The following is a 22107-nucleotide window of genomic DNA, read 5'->3' as shown; positions in this document are numbered from 1 at the left end:
CACCTCCATGGGCTGGCGGAGGCTCCAGCTGAGGCTGAAGTAGCCTGGCAGGGTCAGAGCCACTGCCCCAAAGGACCCCGAGCCCCGCTGGCAGCACCAGCTGTATTTACAGCCCCGCAGACACCGGGAGCAGCAGGACAGGCAGGGCTTTGCTGCCCTCAGTCTCCCGGGAGAGGCTGCAGAGCACCGCTGCCTCCCCGCCGCAGACCCAGGCAGCGACACAGCACAGGCAGCGCGTGGGTAGAGCGCAGACGGTGTGAGCAAAGCACAGGCAGAGATCAGGCAGAGCACAGGTAGCAGACAGAGGGCTTGTAAAACGTACACAGCGGTTAGGCAGTGTGCAGGCAGTGCACAGGCGGTGATGGAAGCATGCAGGTAGTGTGCAGGCAAGGGTGCAGGCAGGACTGCTTGGGAATCCTCGGCAGAAGCCATGTGGGAGAAAACACATCTCAGCTGGTCCCTGGGCTTGTCCCAGCCTTGCCACATGGCAGCACCATGCCCAGGGCTCTGTGGAGAGCCCAGACACTGCCAGGATTGGTAGGCCCTTGGCAGGGGAGTTAGAAAGCTGGGGTCGGAGCTCTGCACCCCACTGCCAGCCCCATGTCTCCCCACATTTGTGTCCCAGCACCCTGAGCACCCAGCCAGGGGTGGACTCTCTTTACCCAGCGGCCAGAGCTCTTGAGCCCGAGGGTCCATTCCTGGCTACACTGGAGAGGGTCTGACCACAAGACCGGTGTGTGTCCCCTGAGGCTTTTGCTGGGTTGGGGAAGGATGCTGGATACCAGGGGCAGGTGAGGGAGAGGGGTTGAGGGGCTCCTAATCTTGCCCCTAGGGCTGGTCTCTGCTACCAGGTGAGCATGTGGCAGCAACCGCAGTGGGGACCTGCCTCCCCACCATGCCTACCTGCCTGTACCTGCCGCAAGGTCATCCATCCCGCCTCCACATCCCAGTCAGGACCAGGCTGAGCACTCGAGCCAGGGCAGGTGATGCCCAGCATGTTGCCTGCCCCCGGGGAGCATGGGGCACGGAGAAATGGCACCCAGCTACGGAAGAAATACATTTTTATTACAAAAGCACTCTGCAGAGGTGCCAGGCTCTGTCGTACCAAACTAATCTCTCCAACTCCACTGGATGGGACATGGGAGCCTGAAGGGCGTCCAGCTCTGGCCATAAATAGTGCTTTCTTCCTGGCCAGAAGCAACCCCAGGCGCGGACGGGAGGGAGGCATTGGTCGAAACCAGCTCGACTCCACACCGGGCACGGCCTGGCTGCGGCAGGACTGGCAATGGAGAGCCATGCCTGGAGCCCGGGGTGCCAGGGCAGGGGTTTGCCACTGGTGGTGGATGTGGGGTACATCCCCAGTGATGCCCTGGGCGCTGAGCAGCAGCACCCTCCCTCTCCCGTGCACCGCAAGCCTGACAGACCAGAGTGGGGCGCAGGAAGCGAGCGGCTCCATTACTGCAGAATATACCGTGGGTACGTCTAGTACAACAAGCGCTGCTTATGCGATCGATAATACTGCTACAAAAAAGTGTGGGGGGATATGCCACACATGGGCCCCCCCAGGTTGGCGGCCGGGCCAGCTCTCTGCAGTCCTGCCCTGCGTGGGGATGGCGAGCTGCCAGACCCAGGCAGGGAGGAGGCAGCAGGGCATGGATGGGGAGGACCAGGTCCTGGGGCAGGGGACACTAAAGAAAAAAGGGGGATGAGAAAGATGGAGGGGGGGCAAAATGGAGGCTCAAGGCTCTTCCAGTGCCCCCTGCCCAGTCCAGGCTTCCACGTCTGCTGGCCATGCCGGCAAGCGTCCTTCCTCTCGGCATGCAGCTGGCTGGCACAGGGCCAGTGCCTGGCTCCCGGTCACTGCACCGCCTGAGCGGGCACAGCGGCTGCTCTGGGCTGCTCCAGGCTGGCTTCTCGGCTCTTCTTCCTGGGAGGCTTTTTAATGGGGGTTTTCTTGGCTGTTTGCTCATTGGGGAGAGCCTGGTCCTGGCTGCTGCCAGTGCTTGGCTTCTCCACCCGCTTGGGCTCCCCGGCCGCTGGCTCGGCCGCCCCGGGGATCAGTTTTTGCAGATGGGGAGAGGTGGGCAGCAAGGGCTTGCTGGTCTTCTGGCTGCCAGTGGCCACCGAGCGCTTGGCTTTCTGCGGAGGGGTGGGCTTCTCCCGCTGGGCACCCACTCCATTTGCGCGGGTACCTCCGTCCCCCTTGTTGAGGCTCTGAGTCTTTTCCTTCAGCTGGGCAGCCAGCTCAGAGGCCAGGTGGGGATGGAGGGGCTCGGAGCGGGATTTGCTGGTGCTGGGGCTGCGGGGAGCATCCCTGTTGTCCCCGACCCGGCGCTCTGGCTGGAAGGCACCCATCTTTCGGAAGGCATTCTGCACCGCCCCGTTGATGCTCTCTGTTGGCTCTGAGCCAGCTTTGCTCCTCTGCTTGGGCTTGGAGGGTGACTGGGGCTCCCCGGCGAGGCTGGCTTTGCCCTCAGGGACACCGGGTTCCTTTGGTTGCTTTTGTGCTTTCTCCTTGCCCCGCGCGCTGCCCTTCTCCTCTGCTCTGCCCTGCATGCCAGCTGATGTCTCGCTCGGACTCCTCTTCCTCTTGGCCAAGCCCTGGCCTTGCTCAGGGCTGCCAGACTGGGCAGCCGCTCTCTCTGGTGACCGGCTGGGTGCTGGCAATGAGTTGGACTGGCTGGAGTTGTACCTGCTGTGGATCCATGAGACTTTGGGCTTTGTGGCTGGGTCTGGGGGACGGGGCTTGGTCCTCTCTGGGGATGGTGGCTTCCCGGGGCTGCGGGGCTCTGTGACAGCATCCTCCTCCTCCTTGGACTGCTTGGAGAGACGGGCGACCCGGGCATAAAGTGCAGCGCCGGCTGAGCCGGAGCCACAGGAGGAACGCTCGCTGTCCGAGGACTTCAGCAGGGGTGTTTCACTGCTGTCAGCTGGGAAGGCTCTGACAGACCCCGTCTCTTTCAGAAAGGTGTATTCGCCTGCTTCCTCCCCACTGGCTGGGGCCAACAGCTTGTCCCCAGGGCTGGCAGGTGTCCCCCTGTCCCTGCTGTCACCCACGCTCTCTGTGGAAGGAGAGCATGGGGGTGTCAAGTGGGGATGTGCCCAGGGAGGGGAAGAACTGAGATGCTTCTGCAGCATGGTGGGATGGCATCCCACCTGGTTCCCCCCCACATCCCAGTGAGTCCCCAGGTCCCCCTGTCCCCTCCTCCTGGTCAGGGACCCCAGCACAAGAAGGCTCTTGAAACAACCCTGGAGCAGCAAATGCTGGAGGAGGGAGCTCTGAAACCACACAGGAGGCAACATCAGCACCCACATCCCTTCCTGGGGCATGAGAAGCCAGGGTGACAGAGTCCCCACCGCGCAAGGGAGACACCTCTCCACTGAGCAGGAGGTGGACCCTGGTGATGGCCCCAAAGTCCCCTGGGGAAGTGCCCCATCGCCCTACTTACCTTCGTGGGGGACGCAGTACACAGGCCCCTCATCCGTGGTGTCAAAGGAGGAGAAGGAGCCGCGGGATGACCAGGATGGGGAAGGCTGCTCCACCACAGAGGGTGGCTCGATGAAGCTGCAGTTCAAGGTGTTCTCCAGGTCGTGGTGGGCCACTGTGAGGGCAAGGAACTGCTGTCTGTGCCTGTCCTGCCAGACCCCCTGAGCCCCCACACCAGCCAGGAGGATGGGATGCTGCACAGCTCCCCCCTGCCCAACTTGCCGGTGGGTCTTAGGGACAGGGACAGCATCCCAGGCATGGGGATATCTCTCACCGCGCATCCCCACCAGGTTCCCCAGCCAAGCACCAGCATACAAAGGCCATGAACCACCAACAGTGGTGACCAGCATCACCCATGCTTGGGGTCAAGTGTCTGTGGACAGCAGAGCCTGTGCCAGCCTTACCCCTCCCATCTCTCCCCTCCTTCCACTGCAGGTCTCCAGCTACCCAAATCAAGGATGCACATCGAAGAAGAATGAGCTGCCCAAAACCCTGGGTCCCATGAAGACTCAGTGAGCACCGCAGTGATCACCCATGAGCTGTACAACCCAGCACGGCCACCCTGCAAAGAAAGTCCCAGTGCTATGACTGTCCCCTTCCTGGGGAAAAAAATGAGCTGCCCATTTTAATGCACTAATTTCCACTTCAGCATCACTGTTTGCATTTTCCTTCTGCTTCTGCAAAAGGAGGTAGAAGGATGGTAAAAGGATGTCCGTGGCAGGGGGATGTGCGGCACCCTTTCTTCCCCAGTTCTTCCACTTTTCAATCCCTTTGCCAGCTTCTCCCATCCCGAAGCAGAGGAGAAGCATCTCTCCTCACTCCAGCACTGCCCCCTCCACCACAGGGGCCACCCACAGAGAAAAACCACCAGAGAGGAAAATCTTGGTGTTAAAAATATTTTCAGTTTCAATGGGTGAAAAAAAAAAAGCAGCTGAGCAGTGACAGTTGTCTGGGCTGAGAGGGACTAGTTTTTCTGTTTGATCATCTTTAAGGCTTTTTGCTGGGTAAGTTCATGTCCCAACCCACCCTATGATGCTTCCCTGGATGCCTGCAGCTTTGGCATCATCCTCGGGGTACCCAGAAGGAACAGCCGTCCCGGAGAGCTGGGCAGCATCAGATGCTCTTATCCCCATGCTCTGCCTGCTGGCTTTTGTACCCCAGGGTGGTGGCAAGGGCTGCAGCCCAGGCAAAGCCCAGCGCACAGGGCAGGTTTCCCATGAGCAGCAACTGTACATCAGTATTTCCAGTATTTGTAACCTCTGCCAGCACATCCCAACCATCTAAGTCACACTGCAATTTCCTGCTTGGACTGTTTGATTCTTGCACCGTGTCCCTGGTTTACAATAAAATAACTCTAAGTGTTATTGGGATGCCCACTGGAACATTTATTCTTTATTAGGGAATCTGGCTTCAGAGCTGCAGGGCCATTAGAATGACAGCAGCGATGCAAGCTTGCCCCTGCATAGTTTGGCTTCTTGGAGAAAGGAAACAAAAAAAATCCCCGTGATATTTAAAGAGCAAATGGCCTGGAGAGGGGGAAGTGGCAGTTCCAACATGGCTTTCCTTGTAATAAAAACCAAAAAGGGAAAATTAAAAGCAGCCGGCTGGAAGCGGATGAAGGGAGATGTTTCCTGAGAGGGGGCGTAACGAGTGGCTGGGACTTAGGGCCACGAGGCGTCTCTGGGACTCGGAGGAGACCCAGGATACAGCCAAAGGATAAAAAGAGGATGTGCAGTGCACCCAGAGCTGGGCTCAGGGGCTCCTGTGTGGTGCCCTGGGATTTATACCCCCGTGGCCAATATATCACAGGCTGATGGGGCTCGGAGAAATGTGCCCACTTCCCTTGGGTCCTGTCCTGCTGCTCTCCCTGGGGCCTCGGGGGCCACAGCATCAGGGTGACAACTCCAGCCCTGCCTGCATAGCAGCTGATTGATCTCAAGACAGGGATGAAGCAGCAAGGAGCCACAGAAAGGCCATGGAAAGGTGGCCCTGGAGCCCTCGTGGCCATCCCCTCCCACACATCCCAAGCTCCCCGGAATGAGCATCACCCTGGGGGCTGGCGGAGCTCTGCTGCTCGGAGGAGATGCAACAGCAGGGTGCAGGAGCAGGCACCCCGTGGTGCAGAGCTTGAGTTAGCTCCAGCACCTGCAGGGTGACAGAGCAGTGAGACCCACGCTGGTACCACTGACATCCTGGGCAAGCAAACGCCATGAAACCCGCGCATACAGGGATGCCCAGGCACTGCGGCCACTGGCGTCAGCCCAGGATGTGGCTGTGCAGGCTGCCAGCTCGGGTGCAACCCCCAGGGAGATGCTGTGGATCTGAAGCTGGTGCTGAGGTGGGAGAGCAGCTTTCGAGGCAGGTACCTGGAGCCCCAGGCACCGGATGAGCTTCAGCAGGGCTTCAAAACCTGCCGCCATACCTGGGGATGTTCTACCATGCATGGGCTTGTGCTTGCTGATGGTGACTGTAGTCATGTTTGAGCCCAGAGGGGAAAACCTGCCCAGTGCTAGCAAATGCATGGCCATGGTGGTAGCTGTGCAAGGATATAAGACCTGGAACGACCATCTATCAGGCATCCTTGGCTTTGGCCAGCACTGGATTCACCATAATATCCCTGGGGGGTCCTGAGCAACTCCAGTGTTCACCTGGCACTTGGGATGGGACATTTCAGCATCCCCCAGACCCTGCTGCCCAGACAGGACCAATGCTGGGAACAGACAGCCTCTGCCACTGCGTACTGGCCACCACGGCTTCCAGGTGGAGCCACACACTGACATGGCACTGCGGTCACTGGGCATCACAGGGCTGCAGCTGCTGTGGGCACCCCAGAAGGTCTCCCTCACCCAGGGGGTCCCCAGACCCAGCGGGGTCTGGAGGCATCACCAGACCATGCACCAGAGGGACCCAAGTGGCTGGAGATGACACCAGCTCTGCCCTGTCATGCTGTGTGGGATAACACTGTGAACACAAGACAAATCCTGACCAAAGCCTTTCCCCCCAGTGAAATAGCAACCCCCAACTCCATGAACAGGCTCCAAGAATAGCCCCAGTCCGGCTGGGACCCAAGACCTTCCCGAGCATCCCTCTGATCCTCAGCCTTGCCAGGGCTGCTGCCGCCGTTTATACAGAGCAGCTGGGTGGGCGCCAGCTGCCTCCGGGCCGGCGCAGGGAGCCCCCCGAGCCCCCCCTGCCCTTGCCGCACACAGGCCCCCTCTGTCCTCCCTGAGCCCTTCCCGGCCCCTTCCACAAACACGGCCTCTGTTATCCTTGCAGCAGGAATGTTTCTCCGGCCCTGGTGCACCCTGCTCTGGGGCAGGGCTTTGCCATGCCTCATGCAGCGAGGAGTTGCCCCCCTCGGCTTTGATGCTGGAGCTCGGGCACGGCATGCCGGGGTGGGGACCACCTCCATCCCCCCTCCACCCGGGATAGGGGATTTGGCCCCATGCTGAGCTGCTGCACGCCAGGATACGGCCGCTCGGGCATCCCGCCAGCACTGTGCAGCCGGGGAGGTGCTGGGCTTGGGGAGATACGTGGCTGAGCCCCATGCCGGCACAGGGTGGGGAGTGCTGCCTTTGCCCCCCAGTTTATTCAACAGGGTCCTCTCTGAGGCAGCACATCCTCATCCTCATGCTGGGATGAGCACAGGGAAGTTTCAGAGCATGTGGGGTATAGTGTTCCCCAGCTGCCTGGATGTGGGGGGGTCCCTGACAGCCCCAACACCCCCGGGTCAGGAGCTCTGCTGGGTTTGAGCAGCCTCTCTATGAGCCCGGTTTGTGCCTGGGCAGCACGGGGAGCTCACCCAAAACCTCTGCCCCTCCATCCTCAGCTCTGCTGCACACAACAGAGGGGTGGGCTCTGGCTCCAGCTCAGATCCTTTGGCTCCACACAAAGCTGGGGCAGGGTTAGGTCAGGACCAAAAGGGCAAACAAGGCATTTTGCTGCTGTGACAGGGACTGCTCCGCTACCTGGGAAACCTAAAACCCTCACAAAACAGCTCAGCAGAGCTCCGGGCACCAGGTCCCTGCCCTTGTGAAGCAAAATGACATGCTTTGAGATCCAGAAGCTGCAGACTGAGAAAGGGCTGAGCTCCTCTGAGCCAGGCAGCTTGCATCAAGCACTACAATGGTCCCAGGGACCCACGTGTCCCTGTCACCACTCTGCTGTGCTCACCAGCCGGGGTTTGGGGCTAGAAAGGCTGCTGTGAGTCAAGTGTGCAGCCCTGCTAGGAGTAAAGACCCCAGGGTTTGGCTTTCTGCCCTCGCTCCAAACCCCAGCACCTTACCCACGACCTTGGGTAACTTCTGGCGGCGCAGGGGGATGCGCGGGAGCTTCATGCCAATCCGACTGAAACGCCCGCACAAGCGTCTTGGCGGCTTCTTGGCTGCTGCCGGGTCCTGACTGGAGCTGCAAGAGAAGGCAACGGCCCCATCAGAGAGGCACTGGCACCTGGCCCGCGGTGAGGACGGCCTTCACAGGATGAGATAGCACGTCAGGAGCTCAGGGATGCTGTAAATGCAAAGGGGTTTTGGGGAAGAGCCTGGGCTGGCTCGGGGCAGGGGCTGCACAGGGGATCAGGGTCCTGCTGGGGCTGCTGCCAGCCCCGGGCACCAGCCTGCACTTGACCAGAATGCAGAGCCAGGGGATGGTGGCAGGGACGGGTTCAGCTGTGGCCCAGCCCCAAAACATCCGCAATGCCAGGCCAAGACCCTGAATCTTTAAAAAAATAAAAATCATCCCAACCCCAAAACAAACACATGGCTTCTCTTTATTTGCTCTCTGGTTTTGAAGCCTCCAAAGGCCGAGGTTTCAAGCAATTATCTGCAGCCGCAGGAGTGAGCGTCTTCACATGTTGATGCAAGGCAACCTGCGACGTGTCCACCGCCGATGCGGTCCCTTGTTCCAGCAAGGGACTGGTGCTGGTACAGCACCACTGGTGACCCAGCTATTTGGGGACACCTCCTAGGCACCCCAGGAGAGGAAACTATTCTGAGCCATTTCCCCCTCTCCCTGTGTGATACTTCACCACACAGGGCTGCATTTGTGCTTTTATCTGCGGGTTAATTACACGCAGCCCCCAGGGTCCCCAAGGCAGATGTGCTGGGCTGGGATTGAGCTGGCAGAGGGCTGCAAGGGGAGGCTTCTGGAAAATTCCCGTGCAGTGGCTGGTGGCACAAGGGGAGACTTTCTCTGCAGCTGAAGGAGCTCCCACGGCCCACTCATCCCTCGCTGAGCAGCACAAGCCTTGCCTGCAATGGGGCTGTCCCCATCCCCGTCCCTGTGGCAGGATTTTACTCAGTGCTGCCCAAATGCTGCTGGCATCCTGAACCTTGCTGCAGGAACTCACCCTCCCTGTCCCAAACATCCCTGTGCAGGACAGCTGGCAGTGCTGCAGCCCGTCACCCCACCAGCTCTCACCCTGTGGCCCAGGGGTTTGTTCTGTGGGTCTCAGTCATGTCTCGATGCCCTTGCTGTATTTTAGGGTTCCCTTTGTGGTTCAGCTCCAACCCCCTGGAGACTGGAGGGGACCTGGTGGGTCTCCATGAAGTGATGGCCCATGAGGCGCAAACAAAGTCAGGGAGAGTGGGAAGGGTGTCCCCAGGCAGGGCTCACTCCGAGCCCTTTCATCAGCCCCCTGCAGCTGGGTGCTGCCCCGAGGATGCAGCAGGACTTGCTCAGACCAGGGAATCACAGGGTAATGGTGCCAGGAGGGCAGCACTGCTCTGCCTCAGTTTCCCCACAGTGCTGCTGTCCCAGTGCAGTCTCTGCATCCCCACATCAGTCACAGCCCCGCACCCAGCACCGATGTCCCCAGCTGTCCCCAGACCCACAGCTCCCCCTGCTCAGGCTTCATGGCAGAGCCTGGCAATAGCCCGCCCAGCCATGGCACTCACCCATGGGCTTCATCCTTCTTGCGGCAGACACAGCAGCAGCAGAGCAGGGAGAGCAAGAGGATGAGCAGCAGCGCCAGCAGGGCTCCTGCCCCAATCACCCCCATCCGCTGGTTGGCCTCTGCAAGACAAAACCAGCCAGCTCAGCTGCGGTGACGGCCCCGTGGCAAAGCCTGGCACCCCAACCCACGCTCGCCGGCACTCACCCATGTGGCAGGCGCCCGTCAGTGGGTCGCAGGCGCCGTCGTGGCAGCTGCAGGCTTCGGCACAGTTGGCTCCATAGCGGCCAGGTGGGCAAGTCAGGTTACAGCTGGAGGGAAGGTGCCGGGTGAGAGCCCTCGCCACCCCAGCTGCTGCCTCCTCTCAAACCCTCCGTGCCCCGGGGAAAAGCAGGGGCTGCTTCTCCAGGCAGCTCCAACACAGGCGCCCCCGCCCCAGGGACCGTGTAACCCCCAGGGAGCAGGCACCCACTGCCCATCCAGCGGAGTCACCCATTGCCTGGGGGGATTTGGCCCGTCTGGGGGTCAGACACGCTCGTTGCTCCTCGCGCAGGGCTTCAGGATTAGGTGCAACAATTATGAAAGGCCGTTAACCCAGCAGTTGTATCTAAAGTCAACCCGGTGTCACGCGGGGAGTTTCCAGCTCAGCTCGGCAGTGACGTGGCTGCAGCACCCCCGGGCTCCCCCACGCTGAGCCAGGCAGAGCCGTGGCAGCCGCAAGCTGGAAAGGTGCCCAGACTGATTTTATTTTTATTTTTTTGGCCTTCAAGAAGAAAAAACAACTGAGCAGCCCTGAGGGATACATTCTGTCAGGGTGGACCCTCCTGGTCCAGTTAAGCCAAGTGTCAAATCTGCACTGCCGGTAAACTGCCACCTCAGTGGTGGGACAGGCACTGTGGTGTGGGACCCGGATGAATTTGGGGTATGCTGGCGGCACTGCTGGGTGCCAAACCGTCCACCAGCTGCTCACCAGCGGCAGCATCCCAGCTGGAGCTGCTGCAGCCGTAAGGAGCCAGCAGGCCCCAGCCCAATCCTGCTCCCCTGAGGACACAGCTGTCCCCCTGCCCTCGGCGCCATGCCTGGAGCAGCTCAGCCCATTTCACGCTCTGCCGACTTGCAAAGTGCCACCCCAGCCAAGCCTCGTGCCCGCCAGGCGCCATGTGCCCGCCAGGACAGGCACTGAGCCACTGCAGATGCTCCCAGCAGCTGCGCCAGGGCAGTAAATGCTGCAGGACAGGAGCTGCGATATTTCCCCAGCAACCCAAACCTCTTCATCCCACCACTTGGACCCATATTTCTGCCCCAGGCTGAAATTTTGGAAGAGCAGAGGGGGGCAATTTTTCCTCAAGAGGATCCAGGCATCTCTGGGAATGCTGTGGAGGAGATAAAAGGTTCATAGTGTGCACAAGGCGGTTTAGCAGCCTTTCCTCTAGCATTCTCCTGATGTAGAGCTGAGAGGACACCCCTGCAGCGTGAGGACATCCCTTCTGCCTTCATTCCAGAAATCATCCCTTTTTTAGCAAAGTTATACACTGCTGACAAAAACACTAGTTTGCACATAGTCACAGGGATCTGCCCAAGCACACAGAAAGTCCCCGAGCCCGCTCGGCGTGCACCCATACGGCACAGCTCGGGCCGCGGTTACAGCTCTGGGATGCTGCTGGGGCTGGGGCTGCATCCTGAGCATCCCTGGTCCCCACATCCCCAGTGCTGTGCCAAGGCCTCAGAAGAATTTAATTCATGTGCCACCCTCCAGCGCTGTGCCAAAATCACTGCCACTGACCCCTGGTGAACACCAGGACCCTCTTACCTCCAGCTTTGCTACCGAAGGTGGCAGGATGCCCAGGACGGGCACGCTGAGCTGGCACTGGTGCCCAGCCAGGCTGCCTCCCTGCTTGCCTCCACAGCTCTGCCAGCAGCACAACTGGTCGGTGAAGCCCCAAAATAACCCACCTGAAATCTAAATGCTCCCTGTTTCTAAGCCCCAAGAGAAATGCCAGCACAGGTGGGATGCTGGTCCCAAACCCTAGCTCCCACCGCCAGCCTCGTGGTTAACTCCCAGGAAAATCCGAGCAACACCTAGCAGGGCCTGGGGGAGCTGGACTGCATGCCCCAGCTTTTTCAAACAGCACTTCTGTCCCACACCAGAAAAAAACACCAGAGGATGTGAGGAGGACTCCGATGTCCCTTGTGCCCCTTCTTTGGACAGGGGAAAGGGTAAAGACTGGGGGGCTCTTTCTAGGGGTGAGAAAGACCCCTGCCAGAGCTGCAGCTTGCAGCAGGAGCACCCTGCAGATGCCATGCCTGTGAGGCTATTTGCTATTCTGGGATGTGGTCTTCTCTCTCTTTTCGGCTAGAAATTCCACCCTGGATTTAAAAAAACCACCAGAACAAAAAAACACCAAAAACCTAAACCACCGTTTTGTCGACGGCATTTGTTTTTGCCAAATAGCTGTTTCCTAAAGCAAAATCCCTCTCTCGCTGCTCATGGCTCTGCAAGTGCTTCCTTTCTACTCTGCTCCAAAAATCAGCCAAATTATTGCTCATGATCGCTTCCACTGCAGGAAACCTCTCAGCTGGGAACCACATAGGACCCAAGGGGGCAGGAGGTGTCCGAGCATCACCCATGCCCCAGGGTGCACCCCAAAGCATGGCTCACTTACTAGGTGCCGTGGGAGCCGGGGTGGCAGAGGCACTGGCCGGTCTCGAAGTGACACTGGCCGTTGACGCAGTCACTGCAGACGAAGGCGCAGTTCTCCCCATATGTCCCATTGCGGCACTTGGTTTCACATCTGGGGAGGGATGAAGGCAAGTGGCTGGAGCACCCATGGCTCCTGGGGACCTCCAGCATCTCCCCGTCCCTCCTGCCTGCAGGCAGGGAAGTGAGACTGTGCATTGTCAGCCCTGCTTGGGTGCTGCAAAGCCCCAGACCCAATCCCGGGCGCAAAAGCCTGCAGAAAAGCATCCCGGCTTCACAGCTGAGCCCTACTGCAAGCACCCAACATTACTCAGGGGCATGGGGCAGGGGTCTCAAAGGCCCCCTCTGGTTCCATGGCCATGCCAGCAGGATCAGCCCATCCTTGCCCTCCCCTCCTGGCTGCAGAAACCCACAGCCATCCCTGGTTCCCAGGCAGGGAGCAGCAGAGAGGCTGCGCATCACCCCACCGGGGCCCAACCCTGCACCCACCCGCACTCACCGGTCTCCGATCCAGCCCGGGTTGCAATGGGAGCATTTGCCATTGATGTGGTTGCAGGTGTGGCCGTCCTTGCAGGGGGGACAGAGCTTCTCGCAGCCCTCTCCGTAGAAGCCAGGCGAGCAGGGCTGGTCACACTTGGTACCGTTCCAGCCTGCCTCGCAGGTCAGGCAGCGTCCATCTGCCACGGTGCATGGCTGCAGGCTCTTGCACTGCCCGCACCTGCAACAGCCAAGGGGAAGCCTGTCACCCAGTGCAGCATCCCTGAAACCCCCCTGCCACCTCCCACTGAGCCCGTGGTGTCGGATCAGGCCCGACGGGGTCTGGCCACTCACCGCCTCCTGCAGCCTTGGCCATAGAAGCCAGCCGGGCACGGCTCGCGGCAATACTTCCCCCGGTAGCCTGGCTCGCACGTGCAGGTCCCATCCACCTGGTTGCACTTGCCCTTGTAGCACTGGCAGTAACGGTCACAGCGGGGCCCGAACGTCCGCTCCCGGCACTGGCAGCGCCCCGTGAACTGTTCACAGGGCGAGTTGTTGCAGGAGCACTGGTTGTTGCAACTGCGGCCCCACCAGCCTGGCTGGCACAGGCAGTTGCCCGTCTGCTGGTCGCACTGGGAGTTGTGGCTGCAATAGCAGGAGCTGGAGCACTGGGGTCCCCACCAGTTGGGCTCACAGGTGCATTTGCCCGTCTTCTGGTCACACTTGCCGTGCTTGCAGAGGCAGACGTTCTCACATTTCGGACCCCAGCGGTTGGGGTTGCAGGTGCACTGGCCTGTCACGTCCTCGCATTGCCCGTTTGGGTGGCAGCTGCACATCTCCTTGCAGTCGGGACCCCAGAACTGCCGGGGACACTCTGCGGGCAGAGCTGTCAGCCCTCACACTGCCCGTGGGACAATCCCACCACCAGGCCCTGGTGGAAACCCCCAGCCGCAACGGGACCTCTCGGCTGCACTCCCCACCTTTCCTCCCAGCACACTGGATCTCAGAGGAGACCCCACCAAAGGGATGATGCCCTAGGGACAAAGCCAGGGGGACAGGCAAGGGCAGAGCAAGAGCATCTGCAGCCCCATCCCTGATGCTCTGCTCTGGAAAGTCACCCTGGGGTGAGCCAGCACCCCAGGGCCACCCTGGCAAACCCCACCGAGGACACATGGGCACCTGCAGGTACTCACTGGCGTCGCAGTTGGCACCGAAGTAGCCGTGGCGGCAGCGGCACTCGCCGGGCCTGACGCACACCTCATTCTCCTTGCAGGTGAAGTTCCCCTCGCACGCAGCTGGACGGACAGATGGCAGGCATGGGTGTGAGTGCCACTGAGTTTGTCCCTGCTCCCCCCAACCCCCCCCAGTCCCGCAGAGCAGGGGAAGGGTCGTGCAGTGGCACTCTGGGTGCTGCTGAGCTGTGACACTGTGACCATCCTTGGCAAGCAACCAGGCAGGCTGGATGGGACCCTCAACAGAAAAATGCCACCAGACTCCTGCCACCCTGTTCAACTCCATCCCTGCCACCAGCCTCCTGCCTCCCAGCTCAGCCCCGTCCCTGTCATCAGTGTCCTGCCACCCAGCTCAGCTCCGTCCTGGCCACCAGCCTCCTGCCACCCAGCAAAACAGCATCGCTGCCACCAGTCTCCTGCCACCCAGCCCAGTCCCGTCCGTGCCACTGGCTGCACCCAGAGGCAGTGGCCCCTGCTCAGCTCCCTATTGCTGGCAGAGCCAGCTCTGGGGGAGAACAGGGACATGGGGTGGGGGTTGCAGGCAGCCACGAGCACGCTCCCCCCGTCCCCATCCCTGCACTCCTTACAGACCGCAGCGGTGTCACTGCCACCCCCACCACCGCCTCTCCCACACAGACCACCAGCCCCCAAAGGCCACCTGCCCCTCTCCTGCTGAGGGGACCTTGCGCTGGGGCGAACGCCCGGAGCGGGGCAGGCACGGGACATGGGACAGGCAGCACCGCAGTGCAGGCAGGCGCAGGCAGATCCCACATGGCCCTGGACAAGCCTCCTTAGCCACCGGGAGATGGAGAGCAGACCACCCATCCCGTCCACCTTACCTGGGAGTTCTTAGACCTACGGTGATGGATACTATAGAAACCCCTAAAATAGACAGATTACACAGGTTAGGAGCAGTGAGTCTAACGGTTAGAGCAAGTTGCAGGGGGGAAGAGATGGGGACAGCTCACTTGTAGGACCATCCTCCCCCCGCTGTCCTGGCAGACCCTGTCCTTCTCCCTTTCTGCCAGCACGCCGAAGGGACCGCGTCCTGTTCCCGGCGTGCGGGCACCCAACGCATGCAGCGAGCGGTTATGAGGGCTCATGCACGGTGGGTTAGTTGGTTATGTGGTCTTCGCTGCTGGCTGCAAACTGCTGATGGTCTAGGCCGGTGTGCAGAACTCTTCCAGCTGTCCTGGGGCACGGCGAGCCCCGTGGCCAGCCGAGACTGCGCAGAGTAGCACAAGAATCCCAAAACAGCTGCCTGCATCGTGGTGGCAGTGCCGGGGATGAGAGTTCCTGGGGCTTTATGCTGAGCATCCATGCTGGGCTTGTCGTGGCCCCTGGTAAGAGCTGTAATGCCTGGCATGGCCCCAGCTGGGGCTGCCCTGCCTGCAGGCTCGGTGGCCCCTGCCTGACAGCCTGCCTGCCCCGGTAGACTCTCCCCAGTGGGGCCACGATGGACACATGCCTGGTCCTGGAGGCTTCTCCTCCACCGTCGGCTCTGGCTTGGCTCCCCATGCTGCTGCAGCACCCATGGGAACTCTCTGGGTCCCATCCCCACAGCCGCACCTTCCCTGCCCCCAAATTTCACCCCGTGGAACATCTCACTGTCCCTTGGATCCCAGAGAAGCACCCCCAAAGCTGGCTGGCATGAAGAGAAACCCCCCAGTCTGGGAGCAGGGGTGACGCTCCCCATGGAGGAGCCCACTGGGGGCTGGGGCACCCCAGGGCATCACTCTGTGACCAGCACCCCAACACTGGGGCTGAGCACCCATTCCATCCACACGCTGCTGGCTTCGAGCACCACAGGGAAGCAGGAGGGCCTCCGGCATCCCCGGGGCACCCAGCTGCAGGCAGAGGTCCCTGGGACACAGGGCCCCCACCGCAGGGCACATCAGGATGGCCCCTGGCAGTGGTGGTGAGGCCAGGAGGCCGCAGCAAAGGATGGGCAGATGAGCAGTGTCCAATGAAGCAAAAGGCCGGTGCTTACCTATTAAACACTCGCTTCCTTGTTGCCTCCATCCCGGGCAGCACACGAGCGCCGAGGAGCTGCAGGGGAAAAAAACCACCACAAATGGTTACGACCCTCAGAAAGTCCTGGCCCTTCCCAAAAACCAACCAGAAGCACCGATGCTGTGAAGGTGAGAGGTCCTGTTCCCAGTCAGCTGAACCCTGGCTGGGGGCTGCTGCATCCCTGTGGGGCAAGGAGAGCTGTTGGCTCTTTCTCCACCACGCAGGGAGCACAGATCTGCTGGGGGGGTCCCACAGGCACCGGCTTGAGATGCCCCACCAGCCAGCTGAGGCAATGCCAGGAGTGAGGACAGGACGAGTTCCTCCCATTAATCAGGAGCAACGAAACAACAAAAGTGACATTTGTAACTGTTATTGTGGAAAAAAAATCCCCAAAAGACCCCAGAAGCTGGGAAAAAAAGGGAACGCTCTAAATGTCCTAGGGGAAATCTGCCCTGCCCCCGAGGGTCCGGCAAAGCAGCCTGCTCCCAGGACAGGATGGCTCGGCGCCTGCAGCCAGATGCCCGGCTTGTCTCCCCTTGGTGCTGGACCTCCCTGCTCAGAAGGGTGCTGCAGTGAGTGGGGGATGGCAGTGCCTGCACCAACATCCCCAGGCTGCTCTTCTCCGCCTGCCTGCACGCTGCTGCCTGCCCGCACCCCGCTGCTTTCCACTGCCTGCACCCTGATGCCTGCCTGCACTCCCCTGCCCTCCTCTGTATATGCCCTGCTGCCCACGTGCGCTCCACTGCTGCCTGCCTGCACCCTGATGCCTGCCTGCACCCCCTCCCTGCATGTACCCCCATGTACGAGCTGGGTGATGGCAACTGCAGGAGAGGCCCCTGAGCCCTTAGGTGTCCTCAAGTGCCACCAGCTCCAGGAAACACCGCATACAGGATCATCAGCCAAAGTGTTTTTGGCACAAGGTTGACCCTGGCCAACACTACTGCGGGGTCTCAGACCCGTGTGGAGGCTCAGCCAGGGACACCCCGTGGGGATGGGACACATGGGGACTAGGCAGGGACACCTCACCCACACTTGCTCAATGACCCCCCAAAGCGAATGGCTGGGGGCTCACGATGCTCCAGCCCAGGACTGGGGAACACGCTCCCTGTGCCATGACACCGCAGGGACCTGCTTGGTGGGGGAACACTGCTCATCCCCAGGGTGACCCGCTCATCCCTGGGGCGACCCGCACTGCCTGGTTCCTGCTGGCGACCAGAGCGATGCTGGAGGGTTATAAACAGTCTGAGTGGACGCTGCAGTCGAGGAAAACTTCGCCCGGGCTGGTCCAGCAGCACAGCCTGGAATGTGTTCTGCTTTTTTTTTTTTTTTTCCCTTTTCCTCTTTATATGTAACAAATGCAGAAGAGGAGGAGACAGCGAGGAAGTATTCGCTCAGAACCCAGCGCAGTCACAGGACCACGTCTGGCTGCCAGACCGCCTTGTCCTGGGGCCGGGGAGGGAGCTGCCAGCAGCCCCCCAGCCAAACACGGGTACTGGGGAGGCTGGACGCAGCTCCCACTGCCGGCTCCTCAGCGGGCAGCACCCACACGGCCTAGCTGGGAGCATCGCATCCCCCTTTTCGTGGCGGACAGTGAAAAATTGGAAAGGAGGCAGAAAAGAACCACAAAAATGATTCAAGGCCTGGAAAAAATGCCTTGCAGCCGGAGCCCAAAATAGCTCCATCTATTCAGCCCGTCGAAGCGGTCGCAAGATGCTGCGATGGCAGCTGGCCCATACCCCCCATGCGGGGACCCCGGGGCTCGAGTGGGGGTTCTGCTCTGGCTGAGCATGCAAGGACATGTACAGTGTTAACGGCAAAGGGGGGTCAACCACCAAACCACCTCCCTGAGGACCGGGTGGACTGGAGACAAGGTTCTCTGCAAGAGGCTTCAGGCCGCCCTGCCCGATAAGCCTCGCCAGCTGTGCCAGGATGCTCAGGCACAGGCGGGGAAGGGTCTACGTTGCCCTGACGCTGCCACGGTGTGGCCAAAGCACCTGTTGTCCCACCTGGGCTTGCTTTCACCACTCCACCTTTTCAAAATTCAGTGTTTGGTGGTTTTTAGATTAAACCATTGCAGGTTTGCAAGGGGAAACCCCTCCACTTGGGAAACCTCCTCCTTGAACAGCTCAGCCTGGCCACCAAAATGGGCATCACGGATAATCCACCAAAAAGCATCACCCGCAGTGAAAGCCCGGAGCCAATGGTGGGGAGTCGGGAGCTGCTGAAACACGGTGGCGGGAGCGAAAAACCCTTCCCCTGCCCCGAGCAGGAAGAGGTGAGTAGGACTGCGATCATCACCAGCCAGGACCCCAGCCCACCCACTGCCTCTCTGGACACAGGATTCATGCTTATCTTTTAACAGACAGCTAATCTCTCCTTCACCATGCCTGCTGATGGAGTCACACACCCCTCCGCTCAGCCCCTGCCTCATTTATCAGCAGCTTTGACAGCAAATAAAATTGCTCTCATTGCAAGGAGAGGCAGCTGGGTTGCAGCACTGGGTAACCGGTGCTCCCAGTGCAGCACATGAACTGGTCCCTAGGACAGCCAGGCCCAGGTAAGGTTGGTGCTGGCTGCAGAGCACCCATTGGGATGGGAGCCTAAAACACGTCTTGCGGTCTCTGCTCCTCCAAAGAGGGCTTGCCCCATGTGCCCCATGACCACTGGAACTGGGATAACATGGAGATCTGTTTACAAGCTCGCTCCTGACCCACACAGACATGGCACCGCAGACATGCACAGTGCAAATACATTTTCTGTTTCTTTTTTTTTTGTTTCTTCAAAGCACTACAAATGCTGGGAAAAAGAAGAAAGAAAAGCTGCCTCCAAGATGTGGTGGGGCTTGGGAGCTTTGCTGCTGTGGAGGAAAAGGAGCAGGGACGCGGACAGAGCTGGAGCCGTGACCTGCAGGGACAAGCGCTTGACATCAGTGTTGCCCCCGGCACATGGCCACATCCCGCTCACGCTGAGCATCAGTGGGACATGGGACCTCTGCAAATGCTCCAGAGGTTTCTACGGAGGCAGAATATTTTTCTTGCTGATTAGTATCCCACATTTCTCTGTGAATCATGTCCCCGTCCCCTTTAGCTAGGGCTATGGGAGGGCTCCTGAGGCAGGAAGGACAGCTCCTCATCCAGACCAATGCAGCCTCCACTAAACGAGTGGCCTCACATCTCCAAAAGCAGGAGGGAGACCCTGGGGCTTGGGTGGGAACTGCTGCTCATGGTCCCACGCGAGACCTGCCTGCTCTCAGCCCACCCAACAGGGCTGCCGAGGAGCCCTGCAGGTGCGCAGCATGTCCCTGAAGCCCAGACCATTGCCATCACCTTCCCCACCCACATGGCCATCCCCAGTGCTCCCCATCCTGGTGCTCCTCCTGAGCATCATCCCAGCACTGAGCTCCTCCTTTCTCTGTGTCACCCATCACTTGGTACCACACAGCTCCCCCTGTGCGGCACACAGGGCTCTTGGGGCCACTGGGTCTCAGCTGGCTGCATCCCCCCCAACCAATGCCAGCCACAGCTCCCCAACCTGAACCCAGCCTCGAGGTGTAGGCAAAGACAGAGATCCCCTGCTGCAGACAGGGGTAGGATCACGTATGTAAAGGGAAACCTTTCAGTCAGAGAACAAAAAGAAAAGAAAAATTAAAAAACAAAGATTACCAAAAGAGAGCATTAGTGAGAGCAGGACAGGGACAAAGCAATGCCCATGCATGCATGGCGCTCATCAGCCTGCATCCCAAACGGCAGCTTCGGAGAGGGTCACACCGACTTGTAACCAATTATTAAAGAGCTTCAAATTTAGGAGCAAGATGCACTTAGTACACAAAACTAACACCAAATAGTCCCCAAATATACCCTTTTCTCCTACCCACTAACTGGGTCTCAGGAGGTTGCAGTAAAGGCTGAAGCAGAATTCTCCTCTCAAGCCCTCTGAAACCCATGGCCAGCATCCCTGAGGGATGTGCTCAGCAGAGCCTGGTACCTGCACAACCACGCACCAAGAGTCCAACCAGCAGCTTTACCAAGCTCAGGGGACACACACTGGGACCTCCTCCCCAGGCCATGTCCAGCCTGGCTGCCCCAGCCCCCTGCACAGGGCAGGACTTGCAGCACCTGCCCATCCTGTACACCCGGTCCTGCTCGTCAGCGAGTGCCTCTTGCACACCCCACGGCACCCACGGGTGGCACAGCCTGAGCCCTGCAGCGCTGGGCGCAACATCTCCCCCATCTCCATCTAGCGGGGATGGAGGGGTGTCCCTGTGCAAGGGGGGGCACCCAGGCACCCATCCTGAGCACCTGGGGCAGGATGCTGGGAACAGGGAGGGACGCTGCTCACATCCCCTCTGCCACCCTGGGATGTGATGGTGGTTTTGCTGGGAACCAGCTCGGCAGATCACTGGCAGCTGAGGAGGGACCGCTCCCTGCATCCTCCCCTGCTGAGGAACAGCATGGGGCCAGGAGCTGCGGCCGCTCTGGCTCGTGAAATGCCTCCTTAGGAAACTCAGCCTGTAATTTGAGGAGGGGGCACCAGCGCCCCGCGGCCCTGCTGAATGGAGCCATTATGTGGGCCCTCTCGCTTGCAGCACATGTTTTCCTTGTGGACTTGTCTGACCTCACGGGCGAGACGTAAAGGTGCATTTATGGCCTGGGCCCCCCATAAAGGGCAGGGGATCCTGCCCTCCTAGCTGGGAGGGAACGGCTGTGGGCAGCCTCCCTGCTTTGCTGGGGCCAGCCCGGCCAAGGAGCCTGGCCAGCACCAAGCCCTAGTGCTGCAGACAGGCTTGGCCTGAGGTGATGCTCTGCAAAGCGACCCAATGTACATGGAGAGCACTGAGAGCAGCGACAAGGCAGTGCCAGCTCCCAGGGTCCTGCCCCCAGCCAGGCAGGCAGGATGTGACCCCTGGGAAGAGACAGGCAGTGACAGCACCCACTTTCTGAAGCCAAACCCGAGGGTCCTGGAGCTGCCAACTCTGCCATCTCAAGCATCCCGGGGCAGCTGCACCAAGGATACCCGCAGCATCCTGCACCCTGCCAGCCCAGGCTCGACTGTAGACCTGGCCCCGGGGGGCTGCAGGACCGGCCCCCCACTGTGCAACCCGATCCCCGGAGGCACTGAGGACCAGCTCCCCACCGCAGAGCCGGCCCCGGGGATGCAGGATTGACCCCCCCGCAGCACCACCCCATCGCCGGAGGCACCCAAGACCAGCTCCCCACAGCGGTACCGGGCCTGGGGGAAGCACGACCGACCCCAGAGGCATCCAGGACCGGCTCCCAGCAACACGCCCGGCCCCCCGCGGGGTGCAGGACCGGTCCCGGGGCACTCAGGACCGGCTCTCCGCAGCAGGACTGACCCAAGGGGGAGCTGGACCGGCCCCGGTGTGCCAAGACCGGCTGCCCGCAGCACGCCCGGAGAGCAGAACCAGCCCCCCCACCCCCCCCCTCCGGGCCCCGCTCGGGCTGAGCTCCTCGCCCCTTCCCCGGCGCCCGGCTCCCCCCGCCTCAGCCCCGCACAAGACGGACTTTGTCTTGGAAGGCGCCCAGCGCCGCGGCTGGCCCGGGGGAGGGGAGCGGCGAGCCCCACCGCACCCCACCGCGCCCCGGCCCCCGAACCGTGGGGTCGGGGGGTCCCGTCCCGCCCTCCACACCTGCCCGCCCCGCCGCTCCTACCCGCCGGCCCTGCAGACATTCCTGCCGCGGGGGCTCAGCTCCTGCGCGGCTCCGCGGCTCAGCAGCAGCAGCAGCAACGGCAGCAGCACCGCGGCTCCGGCTCGGGCGCGGCGGGGCGGTCGCAACCCACGGGCCGCCATGACCGTCGGAGCGGCGGGGGCCGGCTTGGCCCGGCCCATCCCATACGGGGACGGGCGTTCTTCACCCCCCCCTTTCCCCGGCTCCGCCGTGCCCGGTACCCGCCCCGCCCTGGCTGCCGCTCGGCGGGCGGAAGCCGCAGTGCGAGCGCTGCTCCGCCGCCGCCGCCGCCTCCCCCGCGCCCCTCTCGGCAGCGGCGGGAGGGGCCCCGCCGCCAGCCAGGAAATTCCGCATTGGTTCCCCTGACGGCGGGCCAGGCTCCGGGGGCCGCCGGCCGCCGCCTCCCCAGCCGCGGGGCAGCGCCGCCCCGACGGTCCCGGGGGAGGGGGGGGGTGTCTCTACCGGGTAGGCAGCCCCGTGGAACCGGCGGAGGGTTTCCCAGGGGCGGGGAAGGCTGCGAAGTCCTGGCTTCCAGTTCAGCCCGGGGGTCCTGGCAGTCCAATGGCTCAGGGGTTTGGATGGCCCCGGGGTCTTGCAGCACCGGGGTTCGGCCGTCGTGCTGG

The 22107-nt window shown here is 61.2% G+C and overlaps 1 protein-coding gene across 1 annotated transcript; it reads right to left on the bottom strand.

Moving 5' to 3' along the window:
• Positions 1-1044: 1044 nt before the first annotated feature.
• SCARF2 (scavenger receptor class F member 2) lies at positions 1045-21914 on the bottom strand. Its single transcript, XM_064465895.1, is given in 12 exon segments — positions 1045-3062; positions 3450-3602; positions 7773-7894; positions 9382-9499; positions 9585-9688; positions 12041-12169; positions 12575-12793; positions 12907-13426; positions 13746-13847; positions 15775-15833; positions 21467-21730; positions 21732-21914. Coding segments are annotated over 12 exon segments (3102 nt in total). The 5' UTR covers positions 21839-21914; the 3' UTR covers positions 1045-1857.
• Positions 21915-22107: the final 193 nt, after the last annotated feature.

The sequence above is a fragment of the Phalacrocorax carbo genome, chromosome 15 (assembly GCF_963921805.1).
Source record: "Phalacrocorax carbo chromosome 15, bPhaCar2.1, whole genome shotgun sequence".
NCBI classification, from domain to species: domain Eukaryota; kingdom Metazoa; phylum Chordata; class Aves; order Suliformes; family Phalacrocoracidae; genus Phalacrocorax; species Phalacrocorax carbo.
Note: the sequence above shows the minus strand (reverse complement) of the source record. Positions and strands in the feature narration are given on the sequence as shown.